Source organism: Rhea americana, unplaced genomic scaffold (genome assembly GCF_003343005.1).
Source record: "Rhea americana isolate MKP2758 unplaced genomic scaffold, rheAme1 scaffold_100, whole genome shotgun sequence".
Taxonomy (NCBI): domain Eukaryota; kingdom Metazoa; phylum Chordata; class Aves; order Rheiformes; family Rheidae; genus Rhea; species Rhea americana.
The window spans coordinates 1,115,710-1,133,866 of NW_028185040.1; the positions used below are offsets into that span (position 1 = coordinate 1,115,710).

General features: G+C 40.3%; 2 protein-coding genes across 3 annotated transcripts in view; one reads left to right on the forward strand and one right to left on the reverse strand.

The window, feature by feature from the left end:
• PDE1C (phosphodiesterase 1C) overlaps positions 1–18,157 on the forward strand; it is a 359,821-nt gene that overhangs the window by 318,533 nt on the left and 23,131 nt on the right. The window lies entirely within an intron of this gene.
• PPP1R17 (protein phosphatase 1 regulatory subunit 17) lies at positions 565–18,151 on the reverse strand. Of its 2 annotated transcripts, none has more exons than XM_085303945.1 (5): positions 18,010–18,151; positions 12,511–12,616; positions 10,557–10,709; positions 9,023–9,184; positions 565–2,152 (listed from the first exon to the last, which is right to left on the reverse strand). In XM_085303945.1, the coding sequence occupies exons 2-5, from the start codon at positions 12,590–12,592 to the stop codon at positions 2,073–2,075; spliced, it is 477 nt and encodes a 158-aa protein (XP_085160071.1). In that variant the 5' UTR covers positions 12,593–12,616; positions 18,010–18,151; the 3' UTR covers positions 565–2,072. The 2 variants fall into 2 exon arrangements, with proteins under 2 accessions (XP_085160071.1, XP_085160081.1); XM_085303955.1 differs by lacking the exon at positions 18,010–18,151 and adding an exon at positions 14,780–14,869.

Below are 18,157 nucleotides of genomic sequence, written 5' to 3' on the forward strand. Positions count from 1 at the left end.
ACAAACATATGTCTTTATTCTGTTTCTATTCATTATCTGAATCCCTGAATGCATGGTGCTGAGCTAGCTGCTGAGCTGCTGAACTTTTTTCCCCACTTCTTGTCCAGTGAGTATTTCTGTATTTAATCATTGAACATTGTTTGAGTTATTTGGGTGAGATTCAAAAGAAACTCCGTTGACAGGAAGAAGGGCATTCAAGGTGTGAGAAATACTGTCCGTCAAAAAAAGTCTGGTTCATAAAGACATGCCACAGGTGACAGTCGTGGAATAAAGCTTCTAACCCCTCAGTACCTGCYGGAAAGGAAGCGATGTGGGTATAGAATTGTAACTTCCAATTGCGAAAACTAAAAATTCTGCAATGAATTGGCTCAAAGATATAGATTGTGTCTATATTCCTACCAGGTACTTGCTGTGACGTACTTCRCTATGTTCTTTACATGAATGTTATTATTTGAAATATTTATTGGTCTTATTTTAAATACTACCTTGTCTCACYGATAAACTAGCAGAATAAAAAGTATGCCTTCTAGCTATCAGACATCCCATAATAATATATCTAGTCTGTTGTATGCTTTAGTATATCATCATTTATTATAAGCTTGTTGGTTACATCTCAAAGCTGAACATTTGCGAATGGACTGCATTCTTATGAAAGATGCTGGGTCAGTCACTGTGGCAAATGAAGTCCTAGCTAGTGTATTCCTCAGCTGTCTGCCTAAGGGTGTTWAAAAAATAACTGAATTCAGTCTGCCAGGTTAGGTAATCTTTAACCTCTGTGCTGAGGTCCCTAAGGATCCAGCTGGCAGTGCTGCTCCATCTAGCATACAGAGCTGTTAAGGTAAGCAGAAAACTACCCAGTCCTACCTATTTTGTATAATATTCTACAGGTACCCCCCTCTGTTTGTACAAATGCTGAAGACTGTAGCTAGCTGTGAGAACAAATCTTGGTTCAATCAGTGAATTAAGTTATTAGAAAAGCAGCATGATGCTGTTTCATCTTGCAGTTTGCATTGCCATTGAGTAATGCTGTTCTTTTTACTCAGTTCTGAATCCTCCACTGTGATTTTCAGTCTTTACGGCTCCTCCTAACTGACAAGCTAGGATTGGGTTTAAAAAGCACATATTAAAAGAAAACCTGTGGAGGAAAAGGATCGACTATCCCACTCACTCATCTTTCACCAGCCTAGGAATAAAATCTTTGAAAGGAAAAAAAAATCGGTAGGCTCTACTGGTACAACAGGCAAATGTTGCACTTTCAGTATGTTTCCTTTCTGAGGCCTCTGCCCTGTGTTTTGTTTGATGCTTCAGTGTCGATGGCACTTAGCTTTACTTTTTCATACTGCAATAAATCTACCCTTTTCTCCTTACAAACAAAGCTATGTGTAGATATAGGCACAAGAAGTGTTTGCTTTGCATTTCAGGAACTCTAAACTTGATTCCTTCTTTCCCATGCTCTCTATCATTTCAGTTTTGCATGTGGGAATTTTAACTGCAGTCAACATTATTCCAGCAAAAACAGCCGGGCTAGTGAGATGAAAAGTCAGGAGAAAAATACAAATTTAGGTCTTTAGCTTATGTTCTACATCCTAGGGGAACAGGAGGGAGGAGAGGGAAGAGCCAAGCTTGTGCCTCAACACAGTACAAGCACAGCCTGTGTAACCAAGAAAGAATGGCCAGAAAATGCACTGCCTTGTGCTACCATCCACACTGGTATCTAGTGCCAGCTACACTGGGTTGGCAGTGCCATTTGCATTAAACCTTATCACTACACTATACAAAACTGGATTTGATCTGAGGTGGAATCCCTGTAGACAAGAGTCCTGGAAATCTGCTCTTAATAAACCAAGGGAATCCTCCCAGCCCYGTGTGTAAATGAATCTYCTGTCATCTCCTGTGCTGCTTCCTGGGGTTTCATGGGATGCAGATAAGCACTTGAAGATCRTTTAAATTCAAGTGCATACTTAAGAAAATTATTATTGATAAAAATGAACGGGCTTTTTTCTCTATGAGCTGCCACTTCAAATGACCCAGATTATTATTTACATTRCATTATTGGAGATATCACTATAATCTTAGCTGGGGATTGTGTCTCCATCCTTTTCTTCATCTTCCATAATCACTGTTTGCTTTTCTTCTGTAAGCAGCTTAGTGCCTTAAAAACAGAAGGACAAAAAAAAAGATAAAAGTAAGAGAGGGAGAGAGAGAGAGAAAGGAAAAAAKGAGTTAGTTAAAAATATTATTTCTTTACAAAAAAATAAGGTTAAGGAAAACTTTTTTGTCCTCTCTAATAGTTTTATCCTAATATAGCTTCTCAGACATCATGGGAGTTACTCTTCATTTATTTTGGCAAATCATTCTCCTGAAATTTAGTGAACTAGATTTGCACCTACAGTATTARCTGAAATTATTAGTCAGTCTTAAATCCAACATTCTTCATCTACCTGTGAAAACAGAGACAGTGARGTTTCTTTTGAGAATCTGTTTTGTTAAAATAGAAGTTAAATGAGAAATTAAAAAAGGAAAGTAGTTGCATAATGAAATAAACACTATAATTGACCTACACGATGAGTCAGTTTATATGAACGAGCATATGCATGATTCTTTTCTGTAGGTATATAGCAATGTTACTTAGAATTTGCTAAAGCAGGTGCTAAGGAAGACAAATATTAGAATATCACATGCCAAGTATGATTCCCGCTGATGTTATATAGTATCAATAAATTGCAAAARGAACAGAATTGAGATCAGTGTTATAACAGATTCACACACTAAAGACTTTGAGCCAGTATATGAATTTCTGAGATCTGGGATCTGAACAAGCTTCAAAGTGTATCATCTGTCCTGTGAAGTGAGAAGAAAAATAATTCATAAGGTTTCATCTATATCATGAAAGCACTGGAGAATGATATGACATAATATTGAAAGGAAGTTTGATTTCACAGTTAAAGCATGGGATGGAGATTCAAGAAAACTGACTCATCAGCTGCAGATGTGCTGTGYGGCGTATCTTTCCATGTGTAAGGATTTCTGTCTTCCAAAATCTTTCTCTGTTATCTAGTTAGGTTATGGACCATATTGTCCACAAGCATACTTGTATCTATATTATACTTTAAACAGTAAGTCCACCTCTTACGTGGACTTGAGGCTTTTATGTGATACCATGATATACCAAGTATTATAACTAATCACTTTGTTAAAAATTAACTAATAAAGCTAAGTGAGGCCAATATTTTAGATAGGCAGATGTTCTCCTTGAGCCCCATTTTAACTGACTGTGTTGTTTTTGCCTGTTTGTAGTGTAAAGCAACTGCCTTCTAAGATATACTTTATGTCCACCTTCCTTGGTGTGGAGATTAATATAGCCTAAAAACAGGATGAGGGTAACCGTGAGTGAAATCTCTCGCTAATTCAGTCTTCTACTGTTTGCTCTTAGTCTGTGCTAACCAGATGAGTTGTTCTGTCAAAAACGAACCTGTTTTGCTTCTTTCTGCATTGAAAATCCCTGTACAGTGAAGGCTTTCAGCCTTCATGAAGTCTGAAAATAGAGCAATACCACACAGGAAGATTTTCTTCAGCTTTGGAGCTTTTTCAAGAGGTGATGAACTAAAGAAAATGTTAACCTGTACTGCCCTTCATTTAAGCTCCTGCTTTATTTATATGCAGTTCTCATGAACTAGCTGGTTTCAGTGAAACTATGATGTAAACTGGAAGGAGTGAGTGAATATTATTTTGAAACACAAAGGACTTCATTTGCTTGAGTAGCAATTTGAACTATTATTGAGTGAGTAACCACAGTTGTTAACTGCTGAGAATGATGCTGTTTTTTAAAGATGGATATAAATGTTCCCCATCTAGACTTCTACTCATATATAACAAAAAGTATAGACAATTTGTTGTTCCTTTTGTCATTGGCTATTTTATTTTTCTCCTTCATGGAGCATTTGGGAGCAAGGAAAACATTCACTTTACTTTTAGTCAAGTAAAATAYTCTTAAAATGTGAAGCTACAATAGGTCTTTGATGGAAGAGCTGACCTAGCTTTTGGATAAGTTCAAGAATTAAGACGAGGAGTGCAAGCTAAATGAAGATATATTGTGCTTTATAATCTTGTCCACTGTCACTCTTATCACTTTTATTTGAATTAAAAAGCACTGAAGGAAAAGCATATTTAAGTAGTTCTGATTTCCTAATTATAGGACTTTAAATTGCCCTTACAGAGCAGATGCTAGAGACAGCTGGAATGCAGCAGCCAAGCTGAGGTCCCCAGCTATCAACTGGACCTACAGCAGTAGCACTCTAGACACCCATCACAATCCACAGCAAGACTGTGTATCATTATCAACAAATAGTTTTGGTGGCTGATAAACTACAAAGGTTTCCAAGAGTGTTCAAGATCCAAAGCTCAGAAGAGGCTTAGCTGTAGGTTCTTAACTTTCTGGATCATGGATCATTAGCAACTTTACAGAAAATTACATGCCTTTAACATCAACCATTTAATGTCAAATGGTAGAAAGAGGATGTAAATGTGATGTCGTAACTAGAATTATTTCTGTAACTCTAGGAAAATATTTTTTCTTTGATAGGATGCCACTGACCACTTGTGGACAAGGCATGCTTTATTAAATATAATTTGGAAATTTTTGGTTTAGAGGAGTAAACGGAATGTTGGAATTATGAAATGCAGCTCATCTCCGAGGCATGTTCTAAGGACTGGTAGATTGTTCTATTAATATCTGACAAGAGACCTGACTAAAGAAAGCAATATAGAAGTACAATGTAGTCATATTTTTGCAACTGAATTTACAAATACCAGAAAGTTTTAGCTAGAGACTAGGACTCCAAAGGCTCACAGAGACATGATAACTGGTCTGGAAGCTCAGATATAGGTAGAAGAAAAAGTTGTGTTTGAGTCAACTGTTTGCCAGATGCCACCCAGATCTGGACCTCTCAGAACACCGCTAAGACCACACTAGCTGCAGTTGCCTGTCTGCAGACCACCCTTGCAGCTGGGTTGGGAGAATAACAGAGCACTTCAGTCACATCCCATGCACAGGAAAGGGAAAGAGATGATGATAAATTGTTGTGCTTGTTCTCACTACTCAGAGATTTTCATTGAAGCAGGGTAGCACTGAAGGACCTGTTTTAATTGGTTTTCCAGAGCACAGAGGGGGGTGAGGGTTTGAAATTGCGGCTTTACTAGTTATCTCTGATCTGATTAAGAAACCCTAGGCAGCCACGTTTACAGGAAGCATGCTCCTATATTTACATTCTTGCTCAAACCCACAAGCCCGAAGAGCTCTTAGAAATACTACAGTTAATTGAATATGTTGCTAGGTGGGGATGGCAATGAAGAGTGTTCTAGGGTCAGAGTGCAAGTATCGGATCTGATTTAAATCATTTAATGTCATGTGAGGAGGAAGAAGACATTAGAATTGTGATTACAATTTGTCTTTTTTAAAATCTGTTAAAAAGCCAAAGTGTTGGCTGACTGGAATAGACCTGGCCACTAAAAGAGATCTCTATCCCTCGGCTCTTTTGTATACATGTGGTACAATGGTATCTGGGGTACTTCAGTAGCAGTTTGATGCCTGAATATATTAAGAAATATAATCCTTGTAGGAGAGAGTTTTGTGACACCTACACTTTGCTATTTAACTTGGCTAAGGAGTGAATTTCCCTAGTCTCCTTCTGTGGACTGCAGAGAGATCCTTCAGACAATATTGCACAGATCCAAATTCAGCAGCCACCTTTCTGTACYTCGGTTTCCCATTTGTACCTGTTCTCTGCTGAAGCAGGAATTTTTTAAGGATTAACCTGTATTACGTGTTTGCAAGGTATAAAAGTGATTCTACTTCTCACTTGGATCACACACAGCCCAGTAGATACATGTGATTTTAGTCACTTTATATGGTCTGTTTGATTTGTTTTTATTTGTGAAAGAGAGGCCACCCAAGAAGGAAAGGGACAGCTGTGGCGTGCTTGTAACCTGCTGGTCAAAATGGAGAGAGATAGCGCAGTTGCCATTTTTATCTACATTTACAACAAAATGACTTGTGTGGACAGCTGCTTAAAAAGATAATCTAGTAATTAAGCTCTGTTATTGCAAACGACTAAGTGTTTTTTTTTTTTTTTTTTTTGTATTGTTTATAATACATCTGGAACAGCAGTATTTGGGAGGAATCAGAAAGGGAAACGGTAAGAACCATGGCAACCCTCAATAAGAGGTCTCAAAGGATATGTGTGGCCCCAATGTGTTACCTCCTACAGCAGCACTCAAACAAGGAGACTGAGACAGAAAGGCCTTTTTATGTTTGTTTAACGCACGTAGCCCTACTGGGGCTTCTCAGGTCTCCGAGTCTATAATTCAGATGCTATTTTGCACAGCAGTTCCACAAGAGCTGTGTGTTTATTCTCTGTCTGCTGCCTGATGGGATAACCCTGAAAGTAAACAAGTAGTAAATATTGGACCAACCCTCAGCCACAATGAGTCACTTTCTCATGGCAAGTCATGGACCCACTGCCACCAACTTCTAACCAGCAGAAAACTGTATGTTGGTGTGTACCTTTAAAAGAAAATATTCATTCCTGAAGTAAAGAGGGAATCAGATTCAGGCATTCAAACTTCTAGGCTAATACAAGTATGCCAGAGGGAATCAATGATTAGAAAATGGACTCAGAAAATAGGAAAAGCTGTCTGCAGGGCGAGGCAGCATTCAGCAGGCTGCTTTGATGGAGTCCATGCTGACTGCTGGAAAGTCACTACAGCAGTAGGATAGAAAGAGTCTTTTAATTGAAAAATGCATTGGTTTCTATCATTTCCCCAAATGCACATGCTTTGAATTTTGTCACACCTTTGAAGGTCACTGTATTTTTTTTTCTTTTTTTTAATGCTTTTCTCTTTTGTGTATTTTGACTGACTACCAGTTCATCTGGAGTTTCTAACAACATGTTTCTGTTAACATGTAACTTATATTAGCTTCTTTTTCCTTGGAAATTATTCAGAACTTAAGAAAAAGTCTTCAGGGGATGCAAGAAGTGAAGATGCTTAAAATGATTCTTCTTTCTCCTTTAACTATCTACTCGAGGCTAGACAGATAAAGCAGTAAGTAACTAGACGTTAATCCAACCAGAACTTTGTAGAGCCAAGTCAAGGAAATAATCTGCCCTTGCTGCATCATGTTAAGGAACAATCCCATTTAAACTAAAACAAGCGTCAAACATGTCTCAGCTACAGTCACACATTTCATCTCTGATTTCTATCACCAAACATGTTTCACTTCCAGATTCCTCTTCTCTGCATATACCCTGAGGTCCAAAGGACACATAACCGTCTTCAAAAGTACTACAAATGGTCACAGGCAACTATTCTTGGAGTATTAAAAACCAACCAAATGATGTCGCAACTCTATTCCCAGATCCAACATGGGGTAGGCCTGAAGTATAATACACAGGGCTTACTACAAATGATTTGATAAACTTTGCCTCTGCTTCTGCTTCTGAATTGATCCCTAAAAGACTACAATGTTTTTCCCACCTAATTTATTTATCATATGAATTTTTTGGCTGGGTAATTTCCTTCAGCAATTATATGAGCAGTTCATTATCAATGKTCTATATTAAATATTCCAAACTGGAGCATTTGCAGTTGGGCTAAGAAGTCATATAATAGATTTAATTTATCCCGTCAAATAATCAGACCAGGATTCCAGTGACTCACTTGCAGCAGCTCTATTTCTGAAAGCCACTGGGATGTCTGAGTTCAATGAGGGTATAAAAAAATGTGTTTTGCATGGGCAAATCAGTTTGCAAGGCATTAGTATTCGCTATGCTTACTGCCCTACTCTGGCAACCACAGTCATGCTCCTCTTTCCTCTTGGAAGCCCCATATTGATAAATATAAGGCTGCTTATATGAAAAAAAGTAATTTACACATGTTTTTTGGAGGTGGAGAAACAGTTAACTGTTCCACAGTCAATCAAGATCAAAGGAGTTATCTCAGGAACCTCTTCATGTAGTGTGCTCAGTAATGCCTAAGACTAGCCAGCTCACAGCAGAACTAGTTCACACCAGAGGTTCCTAAGGGAACAGTGTTTTCCAGTTATGTTTTCCCAGCTGAATCTGTACATATGTGCAAAGTTTAAACTTATACTTCTTCCGTGACTCAGGGCCACAGTAAGAAGATATAGAAAAATTGTCAGATACATTCCTTCCCATAGCTGCTTTACAAGGCGCTTGACACAAGTTTTTGATCTGGATTTTGTTTGCTTGTTTGTTTTCTTTGTTCATTTTTTGCTCCATCCTGTGATCTAGAAACAGCTGGTAATAGCAGGCAAACTTGCAATATTTCCTGCATCCCTGGCTATCAGTAGTAATTAACACACAGGTCTTTACATCTCTAAAGACCTTCTATGATCACTCGAGGCCGCTTTGTGATATAGGGTGTGGGAAACTCAACAAAGGATTGTAGGGCCAAAATATGGGTGGCTGAATCCATATGGCTATTGAGCAAATTAGCTGCTGCACTCTGCATTTTGCCGGCAACACGGAACTGTCTTTAAGATGCTATTAATTGGCAGTTCATCACAGTTTGGTTTCCTCGCTGCGTATAAGGGACTATGGAGTTAACAGGAGGTTCATCAGGACAAGTTTACCCTAGTTTATCTAATGCAGTGTGAGCTAAGGTAGTGCTGGTGACCTAAACGCTCATTCATGTTAAAATTTGAAAAACAGCGCAATATCTGGACTGGCACATAAGTAGAATTACCTACTTGATCGTGAGATAACCAGCTGACATTATGTCTTCTGTTCTACCCACCCCATCCCTGCAGCTGGTGGAGAGGATATGGCTGAGGCTTTCCATGAGCCATTGCTGCTGTTGCATACTCTGGACTAGCAGGTCCAGCTTAGTAAGAATTGCTAAGTGGAGTGGACAGAAAACCTCTTTCTATCTTCCTCCTGATCATACTTTTGACACTAGTCATTGTGGACTACCTCTTTGGAACATCTTTAGCTAAGTTTCTTACCTGTTATAATGGGTGGGATGTGTATTGCAGGTGTATCTTTTCTCCTGGGTTTTTTCTGTTCCAGTTCAGTGATCTGAGAGTCTGGACTCACTATTTCCCTCTGTGGTTTYTCTGTGATACCATACCTTTTCAGCAGGGTATCAGAAAAGTCTGAAAGTATGCCTGCAGAGAAGAATAACAGAAAATACTTCAGTCTTGTTTACACTGTGTGAGTGTAAAACAAAGCAGCGTGAGTACTTTGTATAGTGTACCTACACTTTAGGGCTTGTAACAGTGTGCATTTCCTCTATGTAAATTATCTCCTGTAGGCTATAGTCAACGATGCTGTTAAGCCAGCTGGTTTCTGCTGGTACCTAGTGGACTAAACTGCAACCCATCAGAAATGATGGCAAAGATGAGTGCAGWCTTCTATTTCAGAAGGATAAAAATCTCATCAAAGTTGTTTAATCATATGAATGCTCAAGCARTGTGACCACAATGAGACTGTCTTCTTCATGAGATGGATACTTCAGGCAAAAAATGCAGTTCTCCAGCTTCTGGGCCACTCTTCCCTAAGAGAGAAATGTTTGCAGATGGATACATGTGAAAGCTGAACAGAGTCAAATGTGTAGAGTGGTGAGTTCAACATCTGGATTACACATATTGGAAAAGACCAGCTGTTTGTTTTTCACTTGGTAAGTGTGAGCCATTGCAGATACGCTGGTGACTGTACAAGGGGTTATGAGCTAATTCCTCTGTGTACGAGTAACATGGGAAAAYGCAATGCACTCAGCACAGTAACGCTGCGCCCTCCCCAGAGAGTACAGCAAGTGCTGCTTGTTAGCAGAGAGAAGTGATAAACATTTATTCCCCAGCACAGACAGGGCACACTTGGAAGATCATCAGGTTTCATTGGCAGTCTCCTGCTCACCTTTACCTTCCTCGGGTTGGTGGCATTTGGCTCTCAGGCTTCAGAGGTCTGTAGATGCACAGCAGCAGAGGCTGTCCTACAAGGAGTCTCTTTATCACTCCAGTGGTTTCTAGCTTCCTGAAATACCCACCCTTTGCCAGAGTGCCCATTGCACAAGAGCCCCACATCTTAGAGGAGGAACAACTGGCAGCCAGCTTGTGCACCTCTGTGCTCATCTCCCAGCCTTGTCTGCCACCGAGCACAGGGCACAAGTTGCACAATAGTGTAAAATAATTGGATCATTTCTGATTTTGGATTGAACCTGGATGCCTGCTGTGGCTCAGCTGGTAGAGATAAACAGACCTCATTTGTCACAAAAGACAATGAGAATGTGAGCTATAAGGGAGGATTCTTTCTAGAAGCATGCACACATTGACCTCAGTATTTACAGATTGTGTGAGAACTCTGTCATTCTTCTTTTGAAAAAGTCAGCCTCTCTGTTAGCCTGCCTTCCCAGATGCATGTAGGATAGATGTGTTTTCTTGTTCCCTTCCAAAGGGATAAATGAGGGATCTCTGGACCTTTGTCCAGATTCAATCCATTGACCTGAATTTGAATTTTGAAATCAAAAGATGAATTGCTCACCTGAGAGGGGTGGTGGGGTGTGTAATGCTGGTGTATCTTTTCTCCTTGGCTTTTTTTGCTCCTGTTCGGTGTTTTGGGAGGCCTGAATTGTTTTACCTTTTCTTGGTTTCTTTTTAAGGTCACAGCTCTTTATCAGCTGCTCTGAAAGGTCTTCTGCGTAGAAGAAAAAATGAATGGAAATTTGAAATGGAAGGGAAATAATAAAACAGATCATGAAAAGAAAAGCTTTAATAATACTACTTTCATCCAAGTAGATTAAAATGCCCATGAGAAACAACTCCTGAAYAGAAAGTCAATATAAGAGACCTCTGTGTCATGACAAATGGGATCCAGGTGACTTAGGTGGTCCTTCTGCTTTGTAGGTGATATAGGTGTMAAAAAAGAGGGAGAAAATTGCACATGGCTATGTGTTACGTGGTAGAAGGAAGGCTACTATCGTGCAGAGATCCCATGGTCATGACTGTTTCATTCAACTCCAGCTGTGTGGGCCTGTTTCTTGAAGAGTTACAAGGGCACTTTACTGAAGGGAAGATTTGTGCTTACTGGGCCAGCCTGAGGCACTGGTAAACTAAGCCAGCTTATTGTTAACTTCAAGATTGGCCTTACTTTCAGAGCTGCTGAGCAGTCAGTATTCAATTTTGGTTTACATAACATTATACTAAATTTTTGGTTTTCCTTTCAAACAAGACTCAGATGGCTGGCAGAGATTTTTTGCAGGGATCTGCATTTCTAGGTGCTTACACAAGCTGAAAATGTTAAGTCTAGTCTGTCATTAGTATCATCACATAAACCAAAGCTTTGATTTCTTAGATGTCACTTGTTTGGCTTCGCCGTTCTCTCCTCTCGTCTCTAATTCCAAGCTTTTTGCCCAAAAGGACCTGGTCCCAGGCTCACTCATGCTATGTAACACAACCATAAGCCTGTGGATGAGAAGCAGGAAGGACGATCTCTGGGTTAAGTCCCTGGAAGATGGGGATTCTTGTTTTTAGCCTTTGCAGACTTCCTGTGTGATCTATGAAGTCATTTTACCTCTCAGTGCCTCAGTTTCCTGCCTGTATGATGAGACTATTCTAACCAAATCTACCCCATTTTTTTTAAATAAGCAGTTTTTAACAGTTGGTTTTATCAGATGCACTGATAGCAGTTACAGAAGTGGTACATTTGGCTAGTAATGCTGTGGGGCAGAATCAGGACTAAGATACCTTCCTTGTAGCCAGATAAATGAAGTTTATAAAATCTGCTTGCCTGAGGTGAGATACATCTTTTGAAATTGCGTTTGTGTTTCATTATTGCCATTACAAGGGTAACAACGATCAAGTGAATTTTTGTTTCTGGGTTGGTAAATCTTTATGACAATTTTGCAAGGCTGGAATGAAGTAATATCATTTGAAGTGGAGGCAAGGACCATGAACATGCAGGAAGCACATCTAAAAAGTCATAAAGTCTGGTATTTGGGAGCATGGTGGAGCAAAGACGCCTTCAGTACTCTCAGTGCAGAAGTTATGCAAAAAGTAGATTCAGGGAAGGAAACAGATTGACAGTAAAGGGGGAAGGTGTTCAGAATGCCATCCCAGTGTGGGCAAAGGGGGTATTTGAAATCTTTTATTGAAATTGCATGTGGAATAGGCTCAGCTATACCCTGTCTTTCAGTTTGCTGTGTATAAATGATGAAACTGCTCTACTTTTTCTACCAGGGAAAAGAACAATGACTCTTTTTCTTTTCTCCTTTTTAATTAACTTCCCTCCCGAGCTTCAGCTAATATTTATATGCAGGGAAAAACACTCTTTGCCTTTCCATCTGGCATCAGAAGTGTCACCAGAAGGTATAATCTATCAGGTTTCATGAGGCTGCAGTTGTACTGCCGGAGGCGAAAAACTATCTCTGGACAGGACCTAAAGATGTAAAGATAACACCTCTCTAATTACTGTGATGACATCATCTAATAACACTTACCTAAATGGTTACAGTGTGACTCTCGCTTGTCCAGTCTGTCTTCTGGGATATCAAGTGGCTGAACATATTCTGTTGACATCATGGAAATATTTTTTTCCCTTGGAAGCTACAGCAGCCAAAAAAAAAGAGAAAAAGCACCATGACATAAAACTGACATGTTGGTATAATATATCCACTTGCTAGCCAGATCCTGAGAAGTTCCTGTCTTGCAGCTTCTCTTTGCCGTGCAGACTGCTGGCTGCAGAGATGATGATTAAGATGATGATGATAAGAGATGCATTCGTTCACTGCCTTGGCTATACACATTTAATATCCCATTTTTCCACCTACATTGCTGTAGGCAACCCACACAAGCACAGGAAATACAGTAGCTCTACAGAAGAATATTGACTTGAGCCATACAGATAGTACTCACATGCACAAAGTAAGTGCTAGAAAGCAGGATATTTTGTTCGGATTTTCTTTTCCAATTTTTTTAAATTTAAACTAAAAGGGCATCTATTACACAATCTAACTTTAATGACAAATGCTACTTAGTTCATCTTATAACTCCAGCCCCTCTAAAAGAGCCTGGATACCTTTGAAGACCAAGGTATGAGGGTAKGACAGGCAGCAGGTGACCACAGACCCCAGAGCCAGCGTGGTATACACATCGCCTTGGTAGAAGCTCGCGGGACCAGTCTCTCAAAGCTGATTATGTACCTGTATTCTGTAGGTCTCAGTGGATTGCACTTGGGGCTTGAGGCTTTTCCTATCCTTGGTTACGTATAACCGGAGGGGGACTGGCCTCTAACCTCTGGCCTGAGCTCCCCCAGAAATGAGCAGGCTGAGATTTGATGCAGAATTTACTCCAGGCTCAYGCTGATGTCATCACAGGAAGAAGGTGATTAGACCATTTTTTACTAGCAATGATTTCTGCAGTCACTTAGCAGAAACCCGTCAGAATAACACTGCAAGGAAAAAGAAACTCCTTTATCTTAAGGTACATCCTGATCAATCTGGGTATCTCCCTTCAGGCAGCAACAGCTGTGGTACCATTTCTTAGTAGCCATCTCTATTCTCCATTTTGGGAGAATAAGAGGAAGCTAAGATTACCTTGTAGGGAGAAGGAAGGGAATTATGAAGAGAAAAAAGCAGGAGACACAGTTAATAGGAGAGGAAGGACAAAAATGGGAACAAACAGGAAGAAGGAAAGGGAATAGAGAAGGAAAGTTTAATAAAAGAGAAAGGTGGAAGAAAAGGGAATCAGAGAAAATGGGGAAAAGGAAAATGGGAAAATCAAAGGAAAAGAAAAAATAGAAGAGAAACTCTACTGTAGGAGTTCATTTTATCTTTCTGGAGGTAATGAAATTACCTATATTATTTCTCCCTAAATCACAGTGGTTCTTGGTGAATAAAAAACCAGAACTGTAGGGTGATTAACCTCATTTTTAATAACTAAACTTGAATCTGTGCAAAGATCAATTAACTCTGACACAAAATCCAGTCATCTATATTAGGCATATATATATATATACATATATATTTGGCAAACACAATATGAAAGGTCAAAGTCATACATTCAACTAATTCTTCAGGAGATGAAAAAAAATTGTCCTAAACTCTAGTGACTTTGAAGTAAGTAAGTGGAGAAACACTGGTTTACAGCACAAAGGTCAGGAACTCATAGTGCACTTGCGGGCTTAACTCCCATGCCCTTCACTATTCAAAATTCACAAAAATTTGTAAAATTCTATAAATGCTGAATCAGGCCTGGGASAGAGGTGGAAACTCTGGCTGCTCACTGACGTGAGCCCTGTCCAGCTTCATATCTGTGTTGAATGGTTATGTTGCCTGCAAACTTCAGTAGCCTTTACAGAAAAAAAAAAAAAAAAAACTTCCACTTAGGGAGACCCTGCATAAAGAACATTTTTTTGAAAAGTTTGCCCTGCCTTCATTTTCTTGCTTACAAATGTATTTCCATACTGTGAATTTCAACTACCTATGTGACAAAAGAATAATAAAAAAAAAGAAGATTGCCAGAATATATCATGAAACGTGATATAACGRTTTTGGTAACTCGATTCTGTATACAGTGCATATGATGTAAGAAAGTGTTAGTGATACAATGTCCTGTCACTGTACATTATGCACAGCTTTCTCATTCAAACATGAAGGTGATGTATGTGAGCAYTGTAATGGTGCTTTCCCAAACCACTAAAATCAATTCCCGACACTGAACAGATTCCCCAATAATGTTACATGTGGAGTGGGAAAAGGTTACACTAACCGTATGAACACAGTAATATGCCTTTGCAGACGGAAGCACATTCTCAGATTTTAGTATTAAGTAAGTGCAGCTTCTTTCGTGCTAGTCTTCATGGCAGCCCCGCGTGCCCTGTCTGCAGCATCGGTCACCTTGGTAGGTAATGTCTGCAGTTTACATGATGGACCAAGATTTTTTTTGCACAGTGTTACATCACTTGACATAATGAGCCACATTCATCCTTCAGGCAACTTTAATGCTTAYAGTGGAGCTCTAAATCACACTCAGCAGGAGACACTTTCTGAAATGGATATAGATTTTTCCATATGAATTGGGATTCAATACTCATTTAGCCTGAGAATTTTGTACAATRCAGCTCAGCTGTACAAGTTTCTCCCACAGAGATGTGTGCTCTGCGGAGTCACCTGAAGTCTCTCACTTCTGTGAAAAAACAGAGCAGCTGGAGATGCCCTAAATACGCCTCCRTAGGTGGCTGCGAAGGAATTCTACTTTTGCCAGTCCAGTTTGTTTTTCTRCTTGCAAATGCATTCAGCATTAAATAGGATTGTCTCTACTTACAGACAGAGAGTAAGAAAGGATAAGGCAGGCTGAAAAGCATAGGTTATTAAAAACTACTTCATCTGCATAAGGTTTCACTTGCATGTAGAGTCATAGTCATGTGATAGCAGGACTCCCCTGGGCATGCACACTTGTAGGAACTGGGGAGTCAGATGGAAAACATCAAAACTTCTCAGTTTCAAATTATCACCTTGGCTTTTGATGGATTTCTGGGTAGCTTAAAAGAAGCACTCCAAAATGCTGGCAGTCATTTTTGGCCTGAATTTTTATTTGCTGTATGTGCATGATTAAAATGCACACATCATAGAGAAGTATCCAGACACAAGAGATGCACAGTTCCTACCGCATATTAACATAGTCTAAAAACAAACAAACACACACACACACACACAATAGGGTTCCTTTCTTTGCTGAAACTGTAGGGTTTCATTGAAAAGTCCTCCAATGTGACCAGTTCCAGAATCCCATCAGGTAAAAATATTTTGCCTAGAGGTGGACAGAGAAACGAGTTTTGTTTTGCTGTTTCAATGCGCAGCTATTTTAGTGTAGGTATTCACCTTAGGTAATCAGGCTAGGACTTAGGGTGATGCTCAGCAAAGCTCTTCTCACAGTTTTCTGCCTGAAATGATGCAAGTCTTTGGGGACATCTGATCATGTGGCATTTAAACCAACTTGATATCTCATGAGAAAAATCTATCTTGTAAGACACAACATTAAAGCTTTGGGAACAAAACAGAAGAGTTGGACTGGGCACAGAAATGGTTTTAGATAGAGCAAGGTATGTATTTCTTGCCTACCTCCAGGATTTGAATAGTAGCAGGATTTAGTCCCCTGCATGGAAATTAGATTCCTACGTATATTTCTATGAAGACCCAAGGGACAATTGGTTCTGAAATGAATCATTAACAGGTGATTATTCTTATCTATGGGGCACTGGGTACTTGGAATTTGCAAACTGACCCTTTGCAAGGACTGCACAAATTGTGCCTTTTAGGACACAGACCATGTAGTGCTGTCTATAACAACATGGATATTTCATTTGGTTAGGGGACTGCTTTGTTCCTGCAATCAACAAAATCCCCAAGAAAAGCACTCAGTAGTTTGCAGTAGTACATGCATAGTCCTTTTGTTGGGTGGCAGTATGCAATCTGAATCTGGATTTAGTACGAGTATTTATTTTGGTACGCTGATGATAATAAATGTTACTGCAGAAACCAGTATGATACCAGGTATTTGCCTTCTCTTGCACCGTATAAGAAAAAACTTACCTTTGTTATAAATGGCATGGTATTGTTCTTGTGTCAGTCAGACTGCCACAAGTTTGACTGAAAGGCTACCCCTCCCTTGTAAAAGGATGGGAGAAACAACTATCCCTTCCATATAGTCTTGCTTGGGCAAGGGAGGGAACGCCAGGTCTGCCCTTGCCACCATTGCATGTACTCCATAGGCTCCTGAGTTGGCAGTTTCTTTGCCCTAAGTCATTTACGCATGTGAAAGGAGGATGTAAGATACTACCGCCTGGGTGTAGTAACCTTGCAGCCACCTCACGGTTGCAGAGCTCATGTGAAACAGCTCTGCTGGGAACAGGGGGCTGGTGCAGCTCCAGGGCACATTTGGTTCTTTCGCCCATGCTCAGGAGCCAGGCTTGGGTCCTTCACCAGCAATATCAGGTTCCTTCACCAATATCCTGACTGTATCCTAACAGCTGCTTGCTGGGCAAGGCTTGGGAAAAAAACACAGCAACATGCTTTTTGCTGTCAGAGTAGAAAACAGATGCCCCCACCCCCACCCCTCAAAAAAGAGCGTAGGCGCTGCATGGCCTTGAAAACTTCTCAGTAGGAGTTTCATCATGTGTTTAATGTTATTCTACCAGAGTAATGTCCTTCTAGTTAGTTCATAATATACGAGCCAACTTCCTTAAAGTTTTAGCTGAACACACCAGGTTGTTCTCTTCAGCATTCTTGTGAGATTAGTCTGATTTCTATTTATTTTTCTAAAGCAGACAAAACTTTTTAGGTAACACTTAGGTGTTTAAAATCATGATCCTGGTGTTTTCTTCCACCTAAAACTTTTGCTACTAATAACTGAATGAATTCAGAGATCCCACAGACTTGTCTCAGAGCAGTTTCCTGGCATGGACAGTACTCTTTTTAGAGGCTAGTTCAAAATCCAAGTAGGATTATGGACTGAATCCCAACATCTCCCAGCAACTTGTAAAGAAAAAGCAATAGTAAAACTTTGATCGATGAAGGAAATACTAGATACATTTGCACACGTATTGATTGCAAGATTATTCTCTTTGGAGGTAATCAGAAATACAAAATCTTGCTTAACTATTGCCTCGGGGAGCAAACCAGCCACCCCTTTATCGTGGGAGAAGAAGTCCTGGTGTCCCACAGCTTGTGCAACATGCTGGCTTGTGCAACATGCTTGTGAACTATCCCAGCAACTAAAGTTGGTGGCAACCGCTGGCTCTAAGGCATTCTCCTCCCCATGGCCCCATCCCAGGCGTTGCACCCCACATCCATCGCCCCCCAACTMCCCCCCAACGCGGCATGAGCTCCAGCCCTGGGGGGACACAGGCTCTTTGCCAGCTGGGGCTAAGTGACCAAAGCAAAGCGAAGGGCAGCACGACGCTCCCCAGGCCAGGGAAGGCGCGTGGCTGGAGTACTCACGGGGCGGCAAGCGGCGCCGGCGGCGGGGCTCAGTGGCGCGAGAACTTTCTGGCGGCGCGGGGTGCTCCTGCCCGCCTTATCTAGGGAGCCGTCGCTGTGGCAATGCTTTATTCAGGCGTCCTCCGGGAGGGTGGGAAATAGCATCACC